The 20,209-nt window shown below is 53.3% G+C and overlaps 1 protein-coding gene across 2 annotated transcripts in view; it reads left to right on the top strand.

The window, feature by feature from the left end:
* The window catches only part of NKAIN1 (sodium/potassium transporting ATPase interacting 1), a 53,359-nt gene that overhangs the window by 3,834 nt on the left and 29,316 nt on the right, over positions 1–20,209 (top strand). Inside the window, exon 1 of one of the 2 annotated variants that reach the window (XM_082685776.1) lies at positions 9,003–9,188. The exons of the other annotated variant lie outside the window; for it this stretch is intronic. Within the exon in view, the coding sequence (XP_082541902.1) occupies positions 9,135–9,188 (54 nt within the window). The 5' untranslated portion in view covers positions 9,003–9,134. Of the gene's footprint in view, positions 1–9,002; positions 9,189–20,209 lie in introns of those variants that run through there. 2 annotated transcript variants of the gene reach the window in all.

Genomic DNA, 20,209 nt, shown 5'->3' with positions numbered 1-20,209 from the left:
GCCTGTGACTTCCATTCAGAACCCCTGGGACAGCATCCAAAGGTGCCAGAGCTAGAAAGGGCCTTCCGAGTGCTCGGGTCATCTGGTCCAGCCTCAGCTTACAGGAGGGGAAACTGAGAGGAGTTATGGGTTTTCCAAGGTCGCATCCATATTATGAAGTCAGGGGGTTTGCTCACTCAGGAAGGAGTTATTTAACACCCCTCTGTGACAGGTGCTGTGGCAGGCTCTGAGAATACAGAAATGATAGTCATAGTCTTTTGGGGAGTTGCTAGGGGAGAATGGTGGGGAGAAAAACAAAAGCCAGGACCTCTCAAACTTTTCCCCTTGTGTGTCCTTAATGATGGAGAAGAATAAACTGGGGCAGGAGAGACTTGAAATTAATAACTTTTAAATGTTACCTTGGGGCGCCTGGGTGGCTCAGTGGGTTAAAGCCTCCACCTTCAGCTCAGGTCATGATCCCAGGGTCCTGGGATTGAGCCCCGCATTGATCGGGCTCTCTGCTCAGCAGGGAACCTGCTTCCCTTCCTTCTCTTCCTCTCTCTGCCTACTCGTGATCTCTGTCAAATAAATAAAATCTTTAAAAAAAAAAAAAAAGAAAGAAAGAAAAGAAACATTACCTTAAACCTAAAATGTAAGACCCCCCCACTTACTATTTTGAAAATATTCAAACAAAATTTGAAAGATTAATATAGTGAATATCTATATGCCCCACCTAGATTTGATAATTCAACAATCTCTCTCTCTGTCACACAACATATATACAACTTTCAGTGACTATTGAGAGTAAGAGACGTCATACTTCTTCACTCCCAAATATTCCCAAATACTTCAGCAAGCATCTCCTAGGAATTTTCTTCCATAACCACAGTTAACATTACCACGACTACGAAAATTAGCAGCAATCTGTAATACTGTCCAATGATCATATTAAAATTTCCTCTGTATCAAAAGTGTCTTTTATAGGGGCGCCTGCGTGGCTCAGTCAATTAAGCCTCTGCTTTCAGCTCGGGTCATGATTCTGGGGTCCTGGGATTGAGCCCCACATCCCACTCCCTGCTCAGTGGGGAATCTGCTTCTCTCTCTCTTCCCTGCTCCTGCTCTCTCTTGCTATCTCTGTCTGTCCAAAAAATAAAATCTTTTTTTTTTTAATGTCTGTTATAGCTGTTTTTTTTTTTTTTCAATCTGGAATCAATTGAGTTTCATGTGTCTGGCTATTCTGTCTCTCTAGTGTCTCTTAACTCAGAGCAGTCCCCCTACCGTTTTCCTAGAGAAATTGACTGTTTAAATGTGCGTGGTTTTGTGTGCTGCTTCCTAACGTAGCTGTACTTGTTTTACACTAATAAATGTTTTAAATGACTGAGCACCAAGTAAAATTGACACTCCAGAAAAAGGTACCACATTTATCTGCATTTTGTGTCATCTCATGCCCTCCTTTTTGGAAAAGATACAAATAAGCAACTCAAACAGAATCTAATCCATCCTGGAGGCATGCCTATAAGCCAGGGACAGTGCCTGAGGAGGAGTTAGCGTTAAGTTGTACTGAGAGTTAGAATGTGGGGAGAAGGGGCGCCTGGGTGGCTCAATGGGTTAAGCCTCTGCCTTCGGCTCAGGTCATGATCCCAGGTCCAATAGGGAGCCTGCTTCCCCCCTCTCTCTCTGTCTGCCTCTCTGCCTACTTGTGATCTCTGTCAAATAAATGAATTTTTTAAAAAAAGAACCTGGGGAGATGGGAGGGAGCTGGGAGCCGGGAAGTACAGCCTGGATAGTGGAAAAAACAGGGACAGTAGCACAGATCACCAAATCGGGAGTGTTCAGAAATGACACACAGCACATGGCGGGAACAGCATGGTGGAGGCGTGACAGGCAGATGAGTAGGAGCCTTGGAAAGCTCTGGAGGAGCCAGATTGCAAAGGGTCATGAAAGCCAGTGTGGCAGCTCTGGGCTGGTCTTGCGGAAAGGGAGCCAGTCCAGTTTTCTCCCTACTCTGACAAGGACACCTGATGAGGCTTGGCTTTCGGTTCTGGGTACCCTCCCAGAAGATCTTTGTGAGGAACAGCTTTGGGAACCATGCAAGACAGATCAGTGTCTTCATACACCAGATGGCTGCGCTGGAGAAAAGAAAAGGCTCTTCCTCTGGGGGGCTTCAAAGTGCAGAGCCCAGACGAAGTGGACTAGAAGACAGCAGCTTTGCACAGCTTTGCGCTGTATCGATTTAGAGGGCTCAAGCGGCTCACAGACTCCCCAGGGGCGTCTATTACAAAGTACCTGTAAGCAGGTCCTGTCTGCAGAGATTGGGTTTGAGCCGGGCAGGTGTGAGGCCCAGGTTCAAGGGCAGGTCTACACACTAATGCTGGGAGCTACGCAATTAGAGGACCCCTTTCCCAGCTCCACTGTTCTATGATTCTAGATGGTCATTTGCCCCAGACTCGAAGATGCTAATTTTAGGATTCAGTGCATTGTTGTGAAAGGACACCTGGGTGAGGGATGGGGAGCCAGCAGGGGATTGGGAATCCTGTTGGAGCCTGGGGTCGGGAGGCCTGAGCTAACCCTGCCAGTCCTTCCTATCCCAGGGGATCCCCCAGACAAGTGCAGCCCCAGCACAGCACCATGAAGGCCCAGCCAAGTACAGGGCTGACTGGAGAGGGCAGACTTTAACTAGAAGTCCGCAGCCACGAGGGACTACTGGAAAGGGAGATGCGTCTTGGCCGCAGAGGCTGTGCTAGGCGTTCTGGACCCCACTGCCCCAGACAAGGAGACGACACTTTCTACGAACTGTTTGGGGTCTCCCAACCTAGACCTTGTCCGCTCACTGACACCCTATGCCAGCCTCTTCCTTTTCTCTCAGCCATTTCTGCTTAGCGGAGATTTGTTTTTTCCTTTTAAGATTTGCTCCGCGGGGCGCCTGGGTGGCTCAGTGGGTTGAAGCCTCTGCCTCCGGCTCGGGTCATGATCCCAGGGTCCTGGGATCGAGCCCCACGTCGGGCTCTCTGCTCAGCGGGGAGCCTGCTTCTCTTCCTCTCTCTGTCTGCCTCTCTGTCTACTTGTGATCTCTGTCTGTCAAAAAAAAAAAAAGAAGATTTGCTCCAAAACTGAGATTTTGAGGCCAGTTGGTTGGAGAGGAATGGCGGCAAGAAGGAAGCAAGAGGAGGTTAAAAGTACATGCAGAACTTAAAGAAAAGGGGGCAGCATTCCTGAAACACACCTCCCTGTTGGACGCTCGTGTGTCCGCACTTCCCCCTGGCAGCCTAAACCTGAGTCAGCACTGTCTTTTCTCTGAAGTTTTCCATCACCACGCAGAGTTACCCACTCTCTCCACCATCCTGTCTCTGCACCCGGAGGCCCTCCGCCGCTCTACACAATGCCAGTAACCACCTGCTTGTCTGTTCTGCCTGCCCTGCAGACCCAAGACTCACAAACCCAGGGGCCTGTCAGGGGCCAGAGAGGGAAGGCAGGTGGGCGAAAACTCGGGGTTTAAGAAGATAAGCAGTGGGAGTGCCTAGCTGACTTGCTCAGTAGAGCACGTGACTCTTGATCTCAGGGTTGTGAGTTCGAACCCCACGCTGGGTGTAGAGATTACTTTAAAAAAAAAGAAGAAGCAGCAGCAGCAGCAGCAATAGGCGATGCCACACTGTTGGCCAGTGTGCTAACCCCCAAGCCTTTATCCCGAGGGTTCTCCAGGGCACCTGTCCTCTTCATTTTCAACTCCAGAGCTCCTAGCACAGTGCCCAGCGCAGTCCTGGACCTGACCCGGAGGTCTTGACATCCAGGTCTCTTAATGAGCTATGTGGCTTAACAGAACTCACACAACCTCTCTGCCCTTCAGGTTCTCCCCCGCTCTTCATTTCTCCCCTCTTCCAAAAAGGCCTCTGGAAGCTCATCCAGGCCAGTAGCCTTCCCACTTGTCCCTGAGAGAGCTTGCATTGAGGTGTTAATTTGGAGGCCTGCACAGGAGGTGAGGACAGACGGACAGAGCAGTCTGCTGGTCCTCTTTCCCCAAACACACTCCCACACACGCAGGTCCACTTTGTTGTTTTAGAAATGTATGATTTCTTTGGAAGGAAAGGTTCTGTAAAAAAAGAAAAGCTTGAAAAACGCAAGGAATGAAACAGAAATATTACAGGTAGTTCTGCCTGGGGACAAATCTTGTTTCTGCCATGTCCCTGTGACATGTGACCCTGGACAAGTGCTCTAACCTGTCTGAGCTTCAGTTTCCCCATCTGGAAAAAGGGCATGATGATGATAGCACCTACCTTAAAGGTATGTGGTGAGGTTTAATGATTCACTGAGAGAAATCGCTCAGGACAGTGCCTGGTCCAGAATGCTTAAGAGACATTAGCTATTGTGATATCATATAAAATATATCTGGTCTTCGTCCCCATTTGTGAGATCTCCTGAAATTCTTGGAATTTCCCCAGTGATAGGATTGCCTTTTGTTATTCGTGAGTCTCCTTGGATGACATTTGGGTTTATTCTCATGAGGGGACTCAGGACGGGGCTGGTCACCAGACAGATTAAGTGACTAGAGGTGAAACTGTCAGCCGCTCCCACTCATCTCTGGGAAGGCCTGGGGTTGGGAAGGCCCTGCAGACTGAACTCCATAAAATCTCTCGAGCAATGAGATCTGGAGCAGCTTCTGGGCTGGGGAACCTTCTAGAAGGATGGTACGCCCCAACCCCTCAGGGAGAGACCCTTCCAGACATCGCCTGACCCACCTCTTCCTCTGGCTGTTTATTTGAATCCTTTCTAAGAAACCAGTAAAGGTAAGTCAAGCACCTTTCTGTGCTTGTTCTGTGAGGGGTTCACGAGAGAATTATGGGAGCTGAGGAGGAGGTCAAAGGGATCCCCGACTTAGAGCTGGTTGGGGAGAAGCAGGGGTGACCAGAGGTTGTGGCTGGCATCCACGGGGCAGGCAGTCTTGTGGGACTGACTCTTCAGCTGCGGAGCCCTGCTCATTCTGGGTCCTCAGTGTCCGAAATGGGGTGAATTGTCAGACAAACAGTCGGTGCTGAAGAATTGGTTGGTGTCACAAAATACCCCAGAAATGATCGTTAGTGAGCATGTTCTGTCCTCTAACATGGAAGAAGAAGAAATTAATAGGCTTTTTTTTTAAAAAAGGATTTTATTTATTTGACAGAGAGAGAGAGAGATCACAAGGAGTCAGAGGGGTAGGCAGAGGGGGTGTGGGAGAAGTAGGCTCCCCGCTGAGCAGAGAGCCCAATGCAGGGCTCGATCCCAGGACCCTGAGATCATGACCGGAGCTGAAGGCAGAGGTCCAACCCCACTGAGCCACCCAGGCACCCCAGAAATGAATAGGCTTAACATTTTAGCCATCTCATGAGTGAACTTTCTGTGGAACTCTCAGTGTTAACCCTCAGAGGGACTATGGTGGAATATTCAGACCCTGAGACCTCTTGGTTTAGGACAAAGGGGGAACTCCTCACCACCTGGTAAATCTCAAGCCTACAGCAGCCCCTCCCATGCCTCTCTCCAGGGCTGACCGTGACTCTGCCTCCTCACTCAGGAAGCGTGGGTTCTCTCTGAATCATCTCTGTCCTTTATTTCAAAATCCTACTTCATTTGCCCCACAGCCTCTCCCTACTTGAGGGGTTAGTCATCCTTCATCTGGGCTATTACCAGCCCTGCTGGACGTCATCCCCCGTTTCCTAACCCCCCGACATCTCCCGAAGCTGTTTCTGGCTGTTCCTACAATTAGACCGCCTTCCCCCCACCCCCACCCCACCCCCTGAGAACGCTGGACTTCCAGGGGGTAAAGAGAGCTCGAGGTATGCTGAAGCCTGAGGCCAGGAGGATCATTCATTCATCACATATTTGCTGACTCCTGGCCCCATCCAAGCCCTGAGGGATATAGAGATAATTTTTGACCCAGTTGCTATCCGCAGAGAGCTCGCAGTCTATTGTGGGAAACCCGTGAAATCAGACAAGTATAGTAAATCCCAGGAAAAGCTTAAATGGAGGTAGCCCAGACCACTGCTAGCCCAAAAGTGAAGGCACCGCCCTGGGTCCCAGAGGGTGACGAAGGCTTCCGAGGGGAAGTGACAGTTGTGCTGAGATTTGAAAATTACAGTTCTCCAGGTTAAGAATTTAGACGGGAGACACACTTTAGACAGAACAAAACACACAAAGCTTGGAAGATGTCACGGTGTGTGCGTGGCTTCATTAGGGCAAGGCTTGGACTCGGAATGACCTGGGGCCAGCGGCTGAATCTGCTGAGGTCAGGACAGACCCTCCTTTGCCCTGTGGGATGGACTTAAGAGTGCTACAGCCAGGCCTTGGAACGGGGTGTCCTGGGTGGGATGTGATCCACCCGAGAGCCTGGGAAGGGCTGGTTACAGCCCCAATGGAGCCCAGCGCTATTCTAGGGCTTAAATGAGATAATATATATCAAGCAACCGGCTCAGAGTAAGCACTCAAGACGTGGTAGCTATTATTGTTAATATTATTGAATTGCATCGTTAAAGTCATGGAGGAAGCTGGTAGAGGCTCTTTCTGGAAGAGACCCCAAAGAGGATCTGCTGGAGAACCGTTACATCTGGGCCGAGGCTTCGTGGGGCCAGTTCTCATTCTTTTGTGGAAACAGACTCTTTGAAGAATCTGATGAAAGCCTCTCCCCAGAAAAAGGCACATCTGCTCACATGAAGCTTTGCATATCATCTCAGGGACTTCACAGACTCTGGAAGCCCGTCTGGTCATAGAAACCGGTGGGACACAGCTGTTCCTCGCCAGGCACGGCTGAGAAAAGTTCCCACTGTTCCCTCGGCCTATTACTCCCAAGTGAAAACCTTAGCACAAGGAGTTTCAACTCTAGGAATAACCTGTGTGTCTCAAAACACTCAGCTGCATGCCCAGGAATGGCTGGGGGGTGGTGGTGGTGGGGCAGTGAAGAGCCCATTTTAGTAGTCTGGGGAGAGGATGAGGCTGGTTTCTGACTTCGGGGGGTACACAGTCTCCCTGGGCCTGCAGCGCCCTCCCGGTGCTTGGATTCATGCTCTGCTGGGTCGTCATCCTTGGGTTTTTAACAAGGAGCCGTGCATTTTCCTTCTGCTGCAGACCCCACCAATTACAGAGCTGGTCCCAGGAGAAGATTATAAGAATGGATCTGAGAGCTTACTATGGGAGCAGCATACAAGTGGCAGCAGGGCTGGGACTGGAACCCAGGCTGTGTGGGTGCAGAACCCCAGGTCTGGATCTGCCTCACACTGCCCGCTGGTCAGAAGCGGCTAGTTAGAGCAGAGAAGGTGGGAAGAATTAGCAACGTTCTGTTTCTTCAGCCCCAAACACTGCTTCCCCCCACACACTCCCCCTCCTCCTTCCCTCCTGTAGTCTTCTCAGGATTAATGCCATTTCCTCAAGGAAGCCCTTCCTGGTTTCCACACCTGGACTGTGCCCCCTTATGCTGTCTTTTACCCTTTTTCGTCCTTGAGAGTGAACACTCATCAGAGTCTGTCATTATGTATTTCCAGTTGTAAGGACAGTCCCTCAATGAACTGTTCTCCCAGTGGCTACAGAGACTGGTTGGTTCCCTCGCTCCCAGTGGAGAGCCTGGCACACAGTAGGAATTTTATAGATATTATTGGGAAGGTACGGTTCACAGAATGGCCAGATGGGACAGAGAAGCGGAAGAGGATGACACAGGAATTCCTGCCTGAGTGATGCGAACCACAGAGGTGACTATAGGAAGTTTGGAGGGAGGCAGGGAGGATGAAATGGATTTGGCACGGGTTTGGAAGTTCGAGTGCTTTTCAAGGTGTCTTGGAGAGAGCAATCTTTTTTTTTTTTTTTTTTTTTTTTTTTTATATTTTATTTATTTACTTGAGAGAGAAAGAAAAAGAGAGAGCACAAGAAGGGGGAGCAGCAGAGGGAGAGGGAGAAGCAGACTCCCAGACCAACAAGGAGCCGGATGCCTGATATGGGGCTCGGTTCCAGAACTCTGGGATCATGACTTGAGCAGAAGGCAGACACTTAACTGACTGAGCCACCCAGGCATTTGGAAGGAGGCAGTCTTCTGCTTTCTGACTTCCTCCCCACTGCAGTGGGGGTGAGGGGCTGGCCACAGCCCTTGGGAGGACCTCTGTCTCTGCTATCAGGCATCTCACCCTCATGCCTCTGGGAGCCTGTCTGTTCCCTGCACTGGGAAGCTCAGTGCGCTCTGGGACCGTGCTGCAGTGCTCATCTCTGGACCCCTGGGTCCCCGAGGGGTGTGTATGCAGTCCGGCCTCAGTAAATGCCAGTATAAGGAAAGAGGGAAGGACGAACACGTGACCAGACACTTAGGAAGGAGGCTGGGATGAGGAGCAGATCTGGGAACCAGAGTGGAATGAGAGGGTCAAACCTGGAACCTCGGGGTCCCAGGGACAGGGTGGAGAGAGGAGAGCTCCAGCACCCTCAGGAGCTCAGGCACAGGATTAAGAGTTTTAGTCACACAACTGCTTTCCACCCTCTTGGCAACTCTGAAGCTGACATTATTCCCACTTTGCTAAGAAAGCTGAGGCCCAGAGAGGAGACGTGACATGCCCAAGGTCACACAGCTCTCCAGCAGCCGGGAAGTCCGGGTCTGACCCAGGGCCCTCAAGCCTGCGCTCCTCCCAGTCACTCCCTGCCTCTCCCGCCTCCTCCACTGCCCTACCCCTTCTCCCCTCCTCTCTGCTCCCGCGGCCGCCCCGCCCCTCCCTCCCACCCTCCCTGCCCGTGGCGGCGGCGGCGGCGGCAGCGAAGCCACGTGGTGGGGCCGGGAAGCCGCGGCCGCGGAGCGCCCGGGCGGCTGCCCCAGCTGGGCAGTGCTGCTCTGCGCCGCGCGGCGCTCGGTGCCCGCGTCCCCCGCTCCGCGCTCCCCGCCAGCCGCCCCGGGGCAAGGAGGCGCGCCTGGCTGCCGGCCGGCCAGACAAAGGAGGCGCGGCGCGGCAGAGCCAGCGCGGGCCGACGGACCATGGACTCGGAGCGCGAGCGGCCGGCCCCCGCCCTGAGGACCCGGCGCCCCCGGGCCCGGCCCTAGGCTCCCGGCCCCGCCGCCCGGGGCGCGCAGCCGGGAGGACGCGGAGCCCGCGCGGCGCGGAGAAGGCGGCGGCCGCCGAGCTAGAGGGGCGCCGCGGCGGACGGCCCGCACGGCCCCCGGAGCCATGGGCAAGTGCAGTGGGCGCTGCACGCTCGTCGCCTTCTGCTGCCTGCAGCTGGTGAGCGCCGGGCGGCCGGGGCCGGGTGGGGCTTGGCGGGGCGGGGTCCCGGGCGTGCGGGTGGGCCGTGGGTCTCCGTGCGTGTCTGCCGCGAGTCCCAGCTTGGGGTAGGGGGGTGGGCCGGAGTCACGGAGCGGACGGGCGGAGCCTGCTCCTGCTGGCCGGGCTGGCTCTTTGTGTGCGCTCCCCGCCAGGCGCTCCCCGGTCCCCGAGTGCGTCCTGCGCGCGGGTCCCCCCCCACGCCCACCGGCACCATGCGAGTGGCCTGCTGAGGGACTGTGGCTCGCTGGGGCCGGGGGGTGTGTCCCGGGCTGCTCGGCGGAGACGCTGAGGTCCCTGCCGGGTGTTTTCCGCTAGATTCCTCGGTTGCTAGCGGCTCTCCCTTGCTCGGGGGTCTGTGCCCGTGTTGAGTGTTTCTCGCAAAGTCTCTGCTCCTCTGTGTCTGTCTCCGTCTTTCTCCTTGGGGTGTCTCTAGCTCTCTAACCATTTCTGGTCCACGTTCGTCCGTGTGTGTGTTGGGATCTTAGACTCCAAGAACCGTACCCTCCTCCTCCTCCTTTGTGCTGTTTCTGCCTGCCTTCACCCTCCTGACTGGGCAGGCCTGGGAATGGAGAGCCACCTCTCTTGGAGAGCGTCGCAAGGAACTGCCAGGTCCTGGGCCAGTCTGTCAAACTGGGTGCTGACCGCCCTCCCCGCTTTGATTGTGGCCACTGCACCCAGGGGCTCTCCATCAGCCATCGGTTCCTCCCCAGCGTCATGGGTGGGGACCAGCACCTCGCCTGGGCAGGCAGGGGTGAGGGGTGGGGATCCTGGGGTGCCCTGGCAGGGAGGGGAGCATCTGGGGAAACTCTGCTTCATCCCAGCTCAGGGAACTCAGGTTCTTGCCTCAGGGAGGTCGGTGGAGTGAATCTGAGGACTGAAGGGGACCAGTGCTCTTCAACTCAAGCTCTGGCAGGTGAATTTGGGGAGCGTGTTCAGGAGAAGCCAGGGTCTCCTGCCCATCCTAGAGCTCGGGCCTGACAACTAGGGGTTTTGAGGCTATGTGGAGCCTCTAGGCAGAGAGGTGCACAGGGACCTCCTTGGGCAGAGCTCCCAGCACTAAGCCTCCCTGATGCCCAACTCCACCCTCTGGTTCCCACTGTTGCCTGCCCCCACGCTTTCCCAGCACAGGTGCATACAGTAATGCAGAGGGAAGCTCTGAGCCTGGATGTGCAGACCTCATTCATCTGGTTTCTCCCCTCTCAGGCACGCCAGCCCCAAACTTGTCATCCGCAGCCTTGCCCTCCTGGGCGGTGGTGGGAGCAGCCAGGCCATGAAGACTGTAGCTCTTTCCCCATCTGTGGGACGCAGGGCAAGGGACTTCCCTTCCTTGGGCCGCCTTGATCTGTCTGCCTGCAAAATGCCTCATCCTTGAGGGTTGCAGAGGGGGTTAATTAAAATCAGGTAGAATGGAAACTCTAGAAGGGCAAAGATTATCTGTTTTGTTGCCTGCTAAATCCCCAGCAGCTGGAACAGGGCCTGGCAGTCCATTAATATTTGTAAAATAAATTAATGAATCAGTTATTTGGCAACTCCAGGCTCACAGTCGAAACACCCTCCTTTATATACTTTGAGGAATACAAAATGCCAAGAAATGATGAAACTTTTCCAAGGATTTTTTCCCCCTGCTCATTCATTTTTAAAATTTAAAGGAGGACTTGCTTTATTCTTAAAAAAGTAATGGACATTTATTGTGAAAAATGAATCAATAAATAATCCAACAGTGCAGAACATAAAGGTACGGTTCCTTCTAAGCCCAGTCCCACACCCCAAAGGTAAGCCCATTTGGCATTCTGCCCCATTCTCTGCTGCTGCAGCAAACAATGGTTAGCTTTCGGCAGCATTTACTAGGTGTTAGGTGCCCTTGGAAGCCCTTTTCCGTGTATTAACTTATTCAGTCCTCGTAATGATCCTATCAAGCAACTTGCCCAAAGTTCCATGGTTAGGAGCCAGGCTTTGAAGTCAGGCAGCTGGCCAGCTTACTCTGTTGCCTTCTTCATTATAAAATATAAGCAGTTCTGGCACAGAGCCATCAGAGTCCCTTAGGAGGTCTTTACTCCTCCCTGCCTCCCACTCACCTGCCTCCAGACCTCTCTCCAGCTAAGCTCCCTCGGCCCTTCCACTAAAGGGTTCACAAGCCTATAGGGTCTCCGGAATTAGGCAAGACCTGGGTGGGATTCTGATTCTCCTACAACTTGGCTGGGTGGCTTTGGGCTACTTGTGGGAGTTAGATGAGATAATTTTCAGGGAGGGGGTGCTCCGAGGAGGGACTTGAAAATTGCTCTCTCGCCTCTGTTCTGCCTCGGTGGATGGCAGAGTGGGTCCCTTCGGCTGACGCTAACCCCCGGGGGCCTCGGCTGCCTGACGGCTTCTCGTGCTCCAGAAGGCTGGGCTCCAACAGCCTGACATGATGTGGAGAGAGAAGGGAGGCTACTTTCCCATCCAGTGGAAAGAGGCTGAGAAGGAAAAGTCTGTTAAGTGTTTCTCAGCTGCAAACTTTAGAAGAGGAACTGTCATTTTTCCTCTTTTGAACAGGGTTTGATCATTACAGTAAAATAGGCTAGTTCTAGACACTCTTCTGTAATCGGGATAGACTTGCTGTGGGTGAGGGATTAGGTAGGGTGAGTGTGTCCTGGGGGGTGGGAGGAGCAAGTGGGGGCTTTACATTCAGGCGGACAAGAGTAGGGACAGGGCTCTGGAGTTTGATAGAACAGACCTGCGTTTGAGCGCTGGCTTTGTCACTTCCTAGCTGTGTGATCTTTGGCAAGTGGCTTACCCTCTCTGAGCCACAGTTTTGTCATCTGTTAGTGATAATATAAACAGTTGCCCATTCTTAAGGTTGTATTGAGGAGTAAATACAAGTGATGAACTTAGCATTGTGCCAAGCACTGAGCGGATGTTCAATAAACTATTGTTAACATAACTATTAACTACTGTTATGTTAATAATATATACACCATGGGATACTTTCCTGGAATTGTGGCCCAGGCATATCTAGGTACCCCTCTGTATTCTTCCTCTGTGGGAAGCAGCAGGTAGTTGGGCACTGAGCTGAGAGGCAGGAGGCTTGGATTCTAGTCCTGCTCTGCCACTGAGATCCTGTGAACTCAGGCAAGCCTTTTCCCCACTGCAAGCCTTGATTTTTCCATCTATAAAATGGGGGAGGACCACTGCTCTGTATCTTCTGGGGTCCGGCCATTCCTGCCCATCTGGGACTGGGATGGTGTCTGGGCTGGCCTGGAGGTTTCAGGGTGTCTTAGTCTGGTTCCCTTCTGTAGAACACCTTGAGTCCCTTCCTTTCCCGAGTTCTACTTGGTGTATCATCTTGACCTTTTTAATGCTATTCACTCCCTTATTTTTAGGTGCTCCTCTTTTTTCTCCCCTGCCCCAACCCTCCCCTTCTTTCTGGGTTCACCTCCTTCCTGCAACCTTACAGGCCACCCTGTTCTTCCTGTAAGAAGATGGACCAAGGAGATTTGCCCAGGGGAATCCTCGTCAATTTCATCATTATCATTACCGTTCCCATTCCTGGAGTCCTGTGCTAAGCACTCTATATGCATTACCTCATTTAACTAAATGAGCTTACATATGTAAAGCATTTGGCAGAGTGCCTGGTACGTGTTCAGCGATCGATAAACGTTAGCTTTCACTGTTTTTATCCTCGTTGTTCTTCGGCACAACGGGATGGATATTCTCGCTCTCCCCTATGTCAGATGCGGAGACTGAGGCTCAGAGAGGTGACGACGTTTGCCTGAGGTCTCTAAGCTAGCCAGTGACAGACCCAGGACGGGTGTATTTTACTGCCGGAGCAGAGAGCCCCCTGTCCTCCAGCAGCAGTCCACGGCTGGTGTTTGTGCCGTGCATGATCTCAGACAGGTCTCTTCCCTGCTTCTGACTTCAGCTTCCTCATCTGAAATTGATAATATTTCTTTCTTTTTTTTTTTTTTAAAGATTTTATTTATTTATTTAACAGAGAGCAATCACAAGTAGACAGAGTAGCAGACAGAGAGGAGGAAGCAGGCTCCCTGCTGAGCAGAGAGCCCGATGTGGGGCTCGATCCCAAGACCCTGGGATCCTGACCCGAGCCGAAGGCAGAGGCTTTAACCCACTGAGCCACCCAGACACCCCTGAAATTGATAATATTTCAATAGGATCATGCACTCGGCTGGGCCCACGAGCCAGTGAGCGTCAGTCATACCTCACTGCCATGGCCGTTCTCGTCCCCGCTCTGGGTGACCTTGGACACATGCATTCACTCCTCCGGGCCCCTAGTCTCTTCCTCCAGTGAAGAGAAAGAGCCATCCCTACCTAGTGGAGTTGTAAAAAGGGGTTAGCCAGGTGTCGTGCACACAGTAGGCATTCAGAAAAATGCTGTTTTCATTCTCTTCCCTTCTGGAAAGCTCTCTGCTTTCTCGAAGGTGGTGGGTGAGGGGAGAAAAGACGTAGCTTCCAGCTGAGCTGCGAGTAATGGTGTGAAACGTGGTCAACCTGATTGATGTCGTTATTAGCAGTAGTGATGGTGGAGATTGGAGGGAGCTGGGCTCCTGTGGGGGGGCCTGGGCTCCAAAGCAGCTGTGCCTGCAAGCTGGTGGCCTCCTGGGATGGATGTGGGGCCTCCGCTCTGCTCTAGGCGCTTTGGGCCCTTGGGCCAGGCTTGGGTGTCAGGAGCATAGAGCACAGCATTGTCTGGGCCACTGACCCTTTTTGTTCCTCATACCTTTTGACGGCTGGGATGGTCAGCTCCCTTTTGCAGATGGACAGACTGAGGCCAAACAGTCCTCGAGACCCTTATGAGGTGGGCAGAGCAAGGTGGATGGAGAAGAGGGCCCCCAGGGGACCCATGGAGGGGGGTGGCCCTGGTTTGCCTCTGTTGCAGGGGTAGGCAGGTGCGGGGTTTGGGGATAAGCACCCCGTAAACAGCAGCTGCTCTGAGATGTGAGGCTGGGTTAGGAGCAATACCTTGGGGCTCAGACAGACCTTGCCGCCTTGCTTTGTGACTTCCAGCATGTCCCTTCCCCTCTCTAAGCCTCAGCCTCCCCGCTGCCATCGGCTCCGGCCGTACCCTGTGGCAGTTTGGAGGACTCCGGGGTCAGGGTCATCTCCATAAATGCTTCAAGTCTTAGTTTCTTTATGCGGGAAGCGTACGGTTCAGAGGGAACTAATAACAGCAGCTCCGACTTCTGTTTGTTTGGGGTCGCCCGTGAGCCAGGCTCTTTATCTGCCTTGTCCCTGGTTACTGTCTCAGTCATCCGTGGCCACGTGGAGGGCAGGGATAGAATGGGGATGCAAACCCAGACCTAGGTCTCCATGGCTTCCACCGCCCACTGCTCCCCCGAGGAGGGAGCTCCCCAACACAGCTGGAGAAACCAACCCTTTCCTCAGCCACTAGGGACCTGCTGAGCTGCTTGTCCCCCATTTCTACTCACCCATCACCGTGCCAAGGTTACAGTTGCTATGAGGCAGGTTGAGGGAAAGGTACCCAGGGAAGAAACTGGAGACCTGTGAGCTCTCCTAACAACTCTGTGAGGTAGGTGTGGTTTTTGTACCCATTTACTGATGGGCATACAGAGGCCTGAAGCACAGAGTGACCTGTCACCAAGGAAACAAGATACAGCCCGGGTCTTGGATGAATCATCAAGGGAAAAAGAGTTGCGAGGGCTTGTAAAATCTGGGCCAAGCAGAGATGGTCAGCTGTGATCATTGATATCTCTTCTCTTCTCGGGCTTCAGAGGGGCATGGGTGATGGAAGAGCAAGTTGAGACCAGGAATGTTTTTTTTTTTTTTTAATATCTTATTTATTATTTATTTGACAGACAGAGATCACAAGTAGGCAGAGAGGCAGGCAGAGAGAGAGAGGAGGAAGCAGGCTCCCTGCTGAGCAGAGGACTCGATACTAGGACCCTGGGATCATGACCTGAGCCGAAGGCAGAGGCTTTAACCCACTGAGCTGCCCAGGTGCCTCATGGCTTTTTTTTTGTTTGTTTGCTTTTTAATGTCCTTTTTAAAGTAATCGCTGTGCCCAGTGTAGGGCTCGAACTCCTGACCCCGAGCCCAAGAGTTGCATGCTTTACTGACCAAGCCAGCCAGGTGCTCTAGAAATGTGTTTATTTAAAGCTAGTTCCAGGCTACAGGCGATGGAGCCGGTAGTGGTCCGAGAGAGCCCCATTCCAGTGCCCTTGGCCTCTGGCCTTGACCTGGAGAGGGAGAGGGCCGATGAATCTGAGACTCTTCCGCCTGTGAGCCCCGTGCACCAAGGTTTTAGCAGAGCTGTTACTGTGGCTGCAGGCTTGAACGCATTACCCGGCCTCCGGGCCTCTGCCTCTCTGAGCAGCTGGCGAACCAGAGGCAGAGCGGTCAACAGGGAAGAACTTGGGCTTTGGGGTCAGGCTGGGGTCTGAGTTCCATCTCTACCTCTTTGTCACTGGGTGACCTTGGGGCAAGACACTTGACCTCTCTGGGCTTCCACCTGCACTTCTCTCAATCAGGAGACTGATCTGCCTTGGAGAGTTGTCAGGAGGCTCCTTTGAGATAAGATACACTGAGTAAATCTCACAAAACGTTTCTGCTCCTAAATGCTCCCAGAAATGAAACAACAAGTTCTATGAATCTAAAAACCGTGGTGTAGGAAAGGGGACATGTCCTTTTTCCAATCCGTAGAAGACATAAGTGAAGCGGAAGTTCTCCCAGATCTAGGCAGCCTTGGCCTTACTGTTGTTTAGTCTTTCTTCTGTAAAATGGGAATAATCATAACACCCCCCCCCCTCATGGGACTATAGCGAGGGTGGCCTGAATTGATGCAGGGAGCTCTGGACTCAGAGCCCTGCAGAGGGGAATTATGGCCCCCTATGTCCCCTCTATAAAGTGAGGAGGTTGGACTCATCATCTAAGAGGACCGCTCCAGCTCTAAGCCCGCAATAAGTCCCGTCCTTTCCCAGGGGAGACCAGACTGGCTGCCACACCAGCCCCTCCTGCTGCAGACAGCAGTGATGTGAGGCTCGGGCTCTGAGCCAAGGAGGACCCCCCTACCTCCAATGGCCTCCCCAAGGCTTTACACCCAAGGTGCCAGGGAGCCTGGAGCTCCCATGCCCTCTTCTTTCCTCTGTCTTCTGTTTGAATGAGCATCTGTACTGTCCCCATCCCAAATGCCCAGTTGGCATATTTGGTTGTAAACTCAAGTCTCAGACCGCAGAGTTTCAGAGCAGCAGTGTCTGACCCATGACTCACCCCAGGCCACTGCAGCTCAGCGTCCTGAACTCCCGAAAGACTCGATTCTGTTGGATCAGAGAGTCGGAATTGCCTCCAGCTAACCCTACCCAGAGTTGTATTTAGCAAATATTATGAGGCACCCACAAAGTGCCAGGCACAGTTGTAGATGCTAAGTCACCCTGGGGTGCAAAATATGCCTTCAGCTGCAAGTCAGAATCCCGGGGTTCTGGACCTCATTTGCTGTGCAACTGTGAGCTGGCCCTGCCCTTCTCTGGGCCTCATTTTCTCCAATCTGGGAAACGGGAGAGATTGTTGAATTCCATCAGTGGCTTTCAGGTTATCTACAGAGGCTCTGCAGGGGCAGACTTGATAGTCATAGGGTGAGTTCCCTGTCACTGGCGGTGGTTAAGAATTTATATGTAAGTTGGATGACCGCTTGGATGTATAATGGATCTGATGATGATCCAGGTCCCTTGAACCACCAGATGCTGGTTCTAGGTCCTGAGAGGACCATGGCAAGAGCATAAAATGGTATCTATTAGGAATAGTGGAAATTGTGGGCTCCTATCATGTCCCTTTGCCTTAAGCGTGCACCTCCCTGCCCCATCCCAAATCACAGATCCTGGCTGAGCTCCTGGCACAGGGAGCGGGGCACATGGGAGTCTGTAGGCTCTTTAACCCCAAGTCTACTCTGGTTGTGCCTTGCCCTAGAAGGGGAGGCAGCCCTGGGATTTTCAGGATAGTGATGGCTCCTAAGCCTTTTTGGGGGTGGGGGGGAGGTTTTGCAGCCCCAGCCTGAATCAGAGATGTGGGTTTTCAATTACACAATTAAATGCACAATTAGGCATAATTACCAGTGCTCAGAGCCCGAGACTGCTCATAATAGGCGTGTAATCTACTGCAGCCTCTGTTTATACTACTCAGCGCGCGCCCTAATGATGCCAGGATGCCTTCACACTGCACTGTTGCCATGGAGACAAGCCCGCCACCACCATGCCTGGCTGACAAATGGTGTTCCAGTCCTGGGCCCCTGGATTGTTTCTGAGGCCTCTGCAGCCAGCCCCGGAGTGAAGGGGCTGGCAGGGCTGGGCAGGAAGGCGGGTTACCCTCCCTGCCCTCTGACGCACCCCACTGGCTGGAGCCAGCCTTGGAGCCAGCAGGGGAGACGAGAGAAGGTTGCTTCAGCACCTGGCCCAGAATCCCTAACCCCGAGCAGGCTGGCGCAGGTGCTGGAAAGGGTCTTGAAGGGTTATCCGTGCAAACTGAGGTGTGGACGGGGGTGGGGGGGGCATACAGCCAGCTCCCGTGTGGGCCTGGCTCTGCCTTGAACTAGCTCTGTGACCTTGGACCAGTCCTTGCCCTTCTCTGGGGCTCTTTCTCCATATGTGAAATGAACTGCAGGGAGTCTGCATGCATGCCTTCTTATAGATTTACTGAGCACTTCCACCACACTGCCTACTGCTGTAACTGCTTCCCCCATAGGAGCCCATTCCCCCGTGCTCTGTCCCGGTGGGGTAGACCTATCATCCCCATTTCACAGAAGCAGCAACTGAGGCGGTGAGCACTGATATCAGGCAGTGGCAGGGTCATGATGCAAATCCAGGCAGTTGGACCCCAAGCCCCCCAACTCTTGGCCTCGAGTATAGGACCTCACACGAGCCCTCTCCTGGCAGTCTCGCCGCAGCCCTAGAGGGGGACCCTGGTCATCTCCATTACCCAGATGAAGGCTCTGGGGTTCACGGAGCTGAAGTCACTTGCCCAAGGTCACACAGCAAGGCGGTGGCAGAGTGGGTTCTGCCTGATGCCAAAAGCCAGAATTCCTAGCTTTGGCTTCTTAGTGGGAGTCGCGAAGGAGTAAAAGGATCTCCTTCCATGAGCATATACAAAGGATCCCCATTGTCCCCACCTGGCTCCAGCTGCTGGAGAGGCACTAAGTCCTGGGGCCCCTGAGACCCAGCACTTAGCTTTGACCTTGAAAGAAATCTTGGCCTCATTCTACCTACATCATCTCACTCCCGCCTGGTCACTGGCAACAGAACCTGTTTTTGATGCTCATTTGCCCCTACATTTCTCTGTTATTTGGTACATTATTATGGTCACCTACCAGGCGCCAGCTCTTGGGGACCAGATGACTCAGATGTAGTGGAGAACCAAGACTGGAGCACAGAGGCTTCGGGGTCCCATGGTCCGGGGTTCATATTCTGTCACTTAATGCATGATGTGGGGCAAGTTGCTTGACCTCTTTGTGCCATAGTTCATCTGTCATGAAGGCAGCCGTCTGTACTGTGCAGCCGTCTATACTGTGCAGGGTTGGTAACATCACACCATTCATCAAATGCTTACTCTGTGCCAGGCCTTTGCCTAAGGCCGTTCTGTGCTCTCGGGGAACCTTGGTAACACACAGCCTATCATTGCCATTTAACAGAGGAAGCACCCAAGGCCCCAGGCCTCAGAGCTGGTGGGCAACTGGGCAGGCTTCGGAGTCTAGAGCCCCGCCCTTTTGCCACCAGGCCCCCCACCAGCATGGAGAGACAAGCGTTCCTCCTGCTGCTTTCTGGGAACTGCCGGCTACTTGGCCACATCTTTGGAAATGAGGCATCTAGAGGAAAGGGCAACCTGAGGGGAACAGTGTGTACCTGGCCCAGTCCAGGGTCCTGTCTCGCTGGGTGCCGCCCCGACTGACCCCCTAAAGTCTGCATTTTCTGAGAGGAGGCTGTCAGACATCACCTTCACTCCTGCACCATCCAGGTGGGAAGACCAGGGTTTGCCCAAGACCGCAGCGCAAGTTAGTGACAGAGTTGGGACTGCGACTTCGGACCAATCTAGGAGACTTCTTGTTACCTTCCTTCCACCTGCTATGGGTCCTTGGGCGAGAGAGATTTGGGGCTGGAGTATGCATGCCTGCGTGTGTGTGTGTGTGTGTGTGTGTGTGTGTCTGTATTCAAATCTGCACACGGCTGCATGCCCAAGCATTTGTGGGGCAGACACTGGCACGTAGAGATTTGTGGATCAATAAACATCCCTTCCCGCTTCCTCCCTCTTCATTTATTCATGAACTCTGAACTCCTTGGCTCCAGAGAAACTGCCTGGAAGAAAGCAATTAGAGCATAATTAGAACCACTCCTATTAGCAACTCTCAGTGGGAGGGGAAGGGGGCTGCTCGGCCATGGGGGTGGGGGTGGCCCCGGAGTTCCCTGCAGCCCCCATTCCTGCAGGCTGCTCATTCAGCTCCCGCTGCCCCCCACAGAGCTCAGCCTCTCTGGAGTCCTGGGCACCAGCCCACTTTCACTAGGGAATAAGGACCTCATCCCCAGAGGCATCCAAGCTCCGTGAGATTTAAGGCGCAGCGCGTTCTGCTCACGTGCTAAGTTAGAGCAGATGATCTCCGAGTCCCTCCCGTGCTGAGCTTCTCGGGTGCTCCCTGCCAGAGCCCGGGCAGCACAACATGGCTCCTGCTTTCTAGAAAACATCCCGGCATCAGATAATAGCGAATGAAGACTACGCCGACAATAGGAAATGTAAATTACCTGGAGGAGGCGGGCCTCTGTTCACCGCCCGATAATCATAGTAATAACTGTACCAGAAGTCAGTGTCTGTGGAGTGTTTCTGACCCCAGAGCCACTGCTCTTCCCCACCAGGTGACCCACCAGCAGAGGCAGGTCACCCAGGAGCCAGGGCGAGGGGCTCCTCCTTCCTCCCTGAGGACTGGGAGCACGGGCTGTAGGGAGATCCCAGGTGCTGTGATTCTAGATTCCGATGCTTCTCCTCACTGAGTC

This window comes from Mustela nivalis (assembly GCF_964662115.1).
Source record: "Mustela nivalis genome assembly, chromosome: 10".
NCBI classification, from domain to species: domain Eukaryota; kingdom Metazoa; phylum Chordata; class Mammalia; order Carnivora; family Mustelidae; genus Mustela; species Mustela nivalis.
The sequence above is the reverse complement of the archived record's forward strand: the minus strand, read 5'-3'. Positions and strand labels throughout refer to the sequence as shown.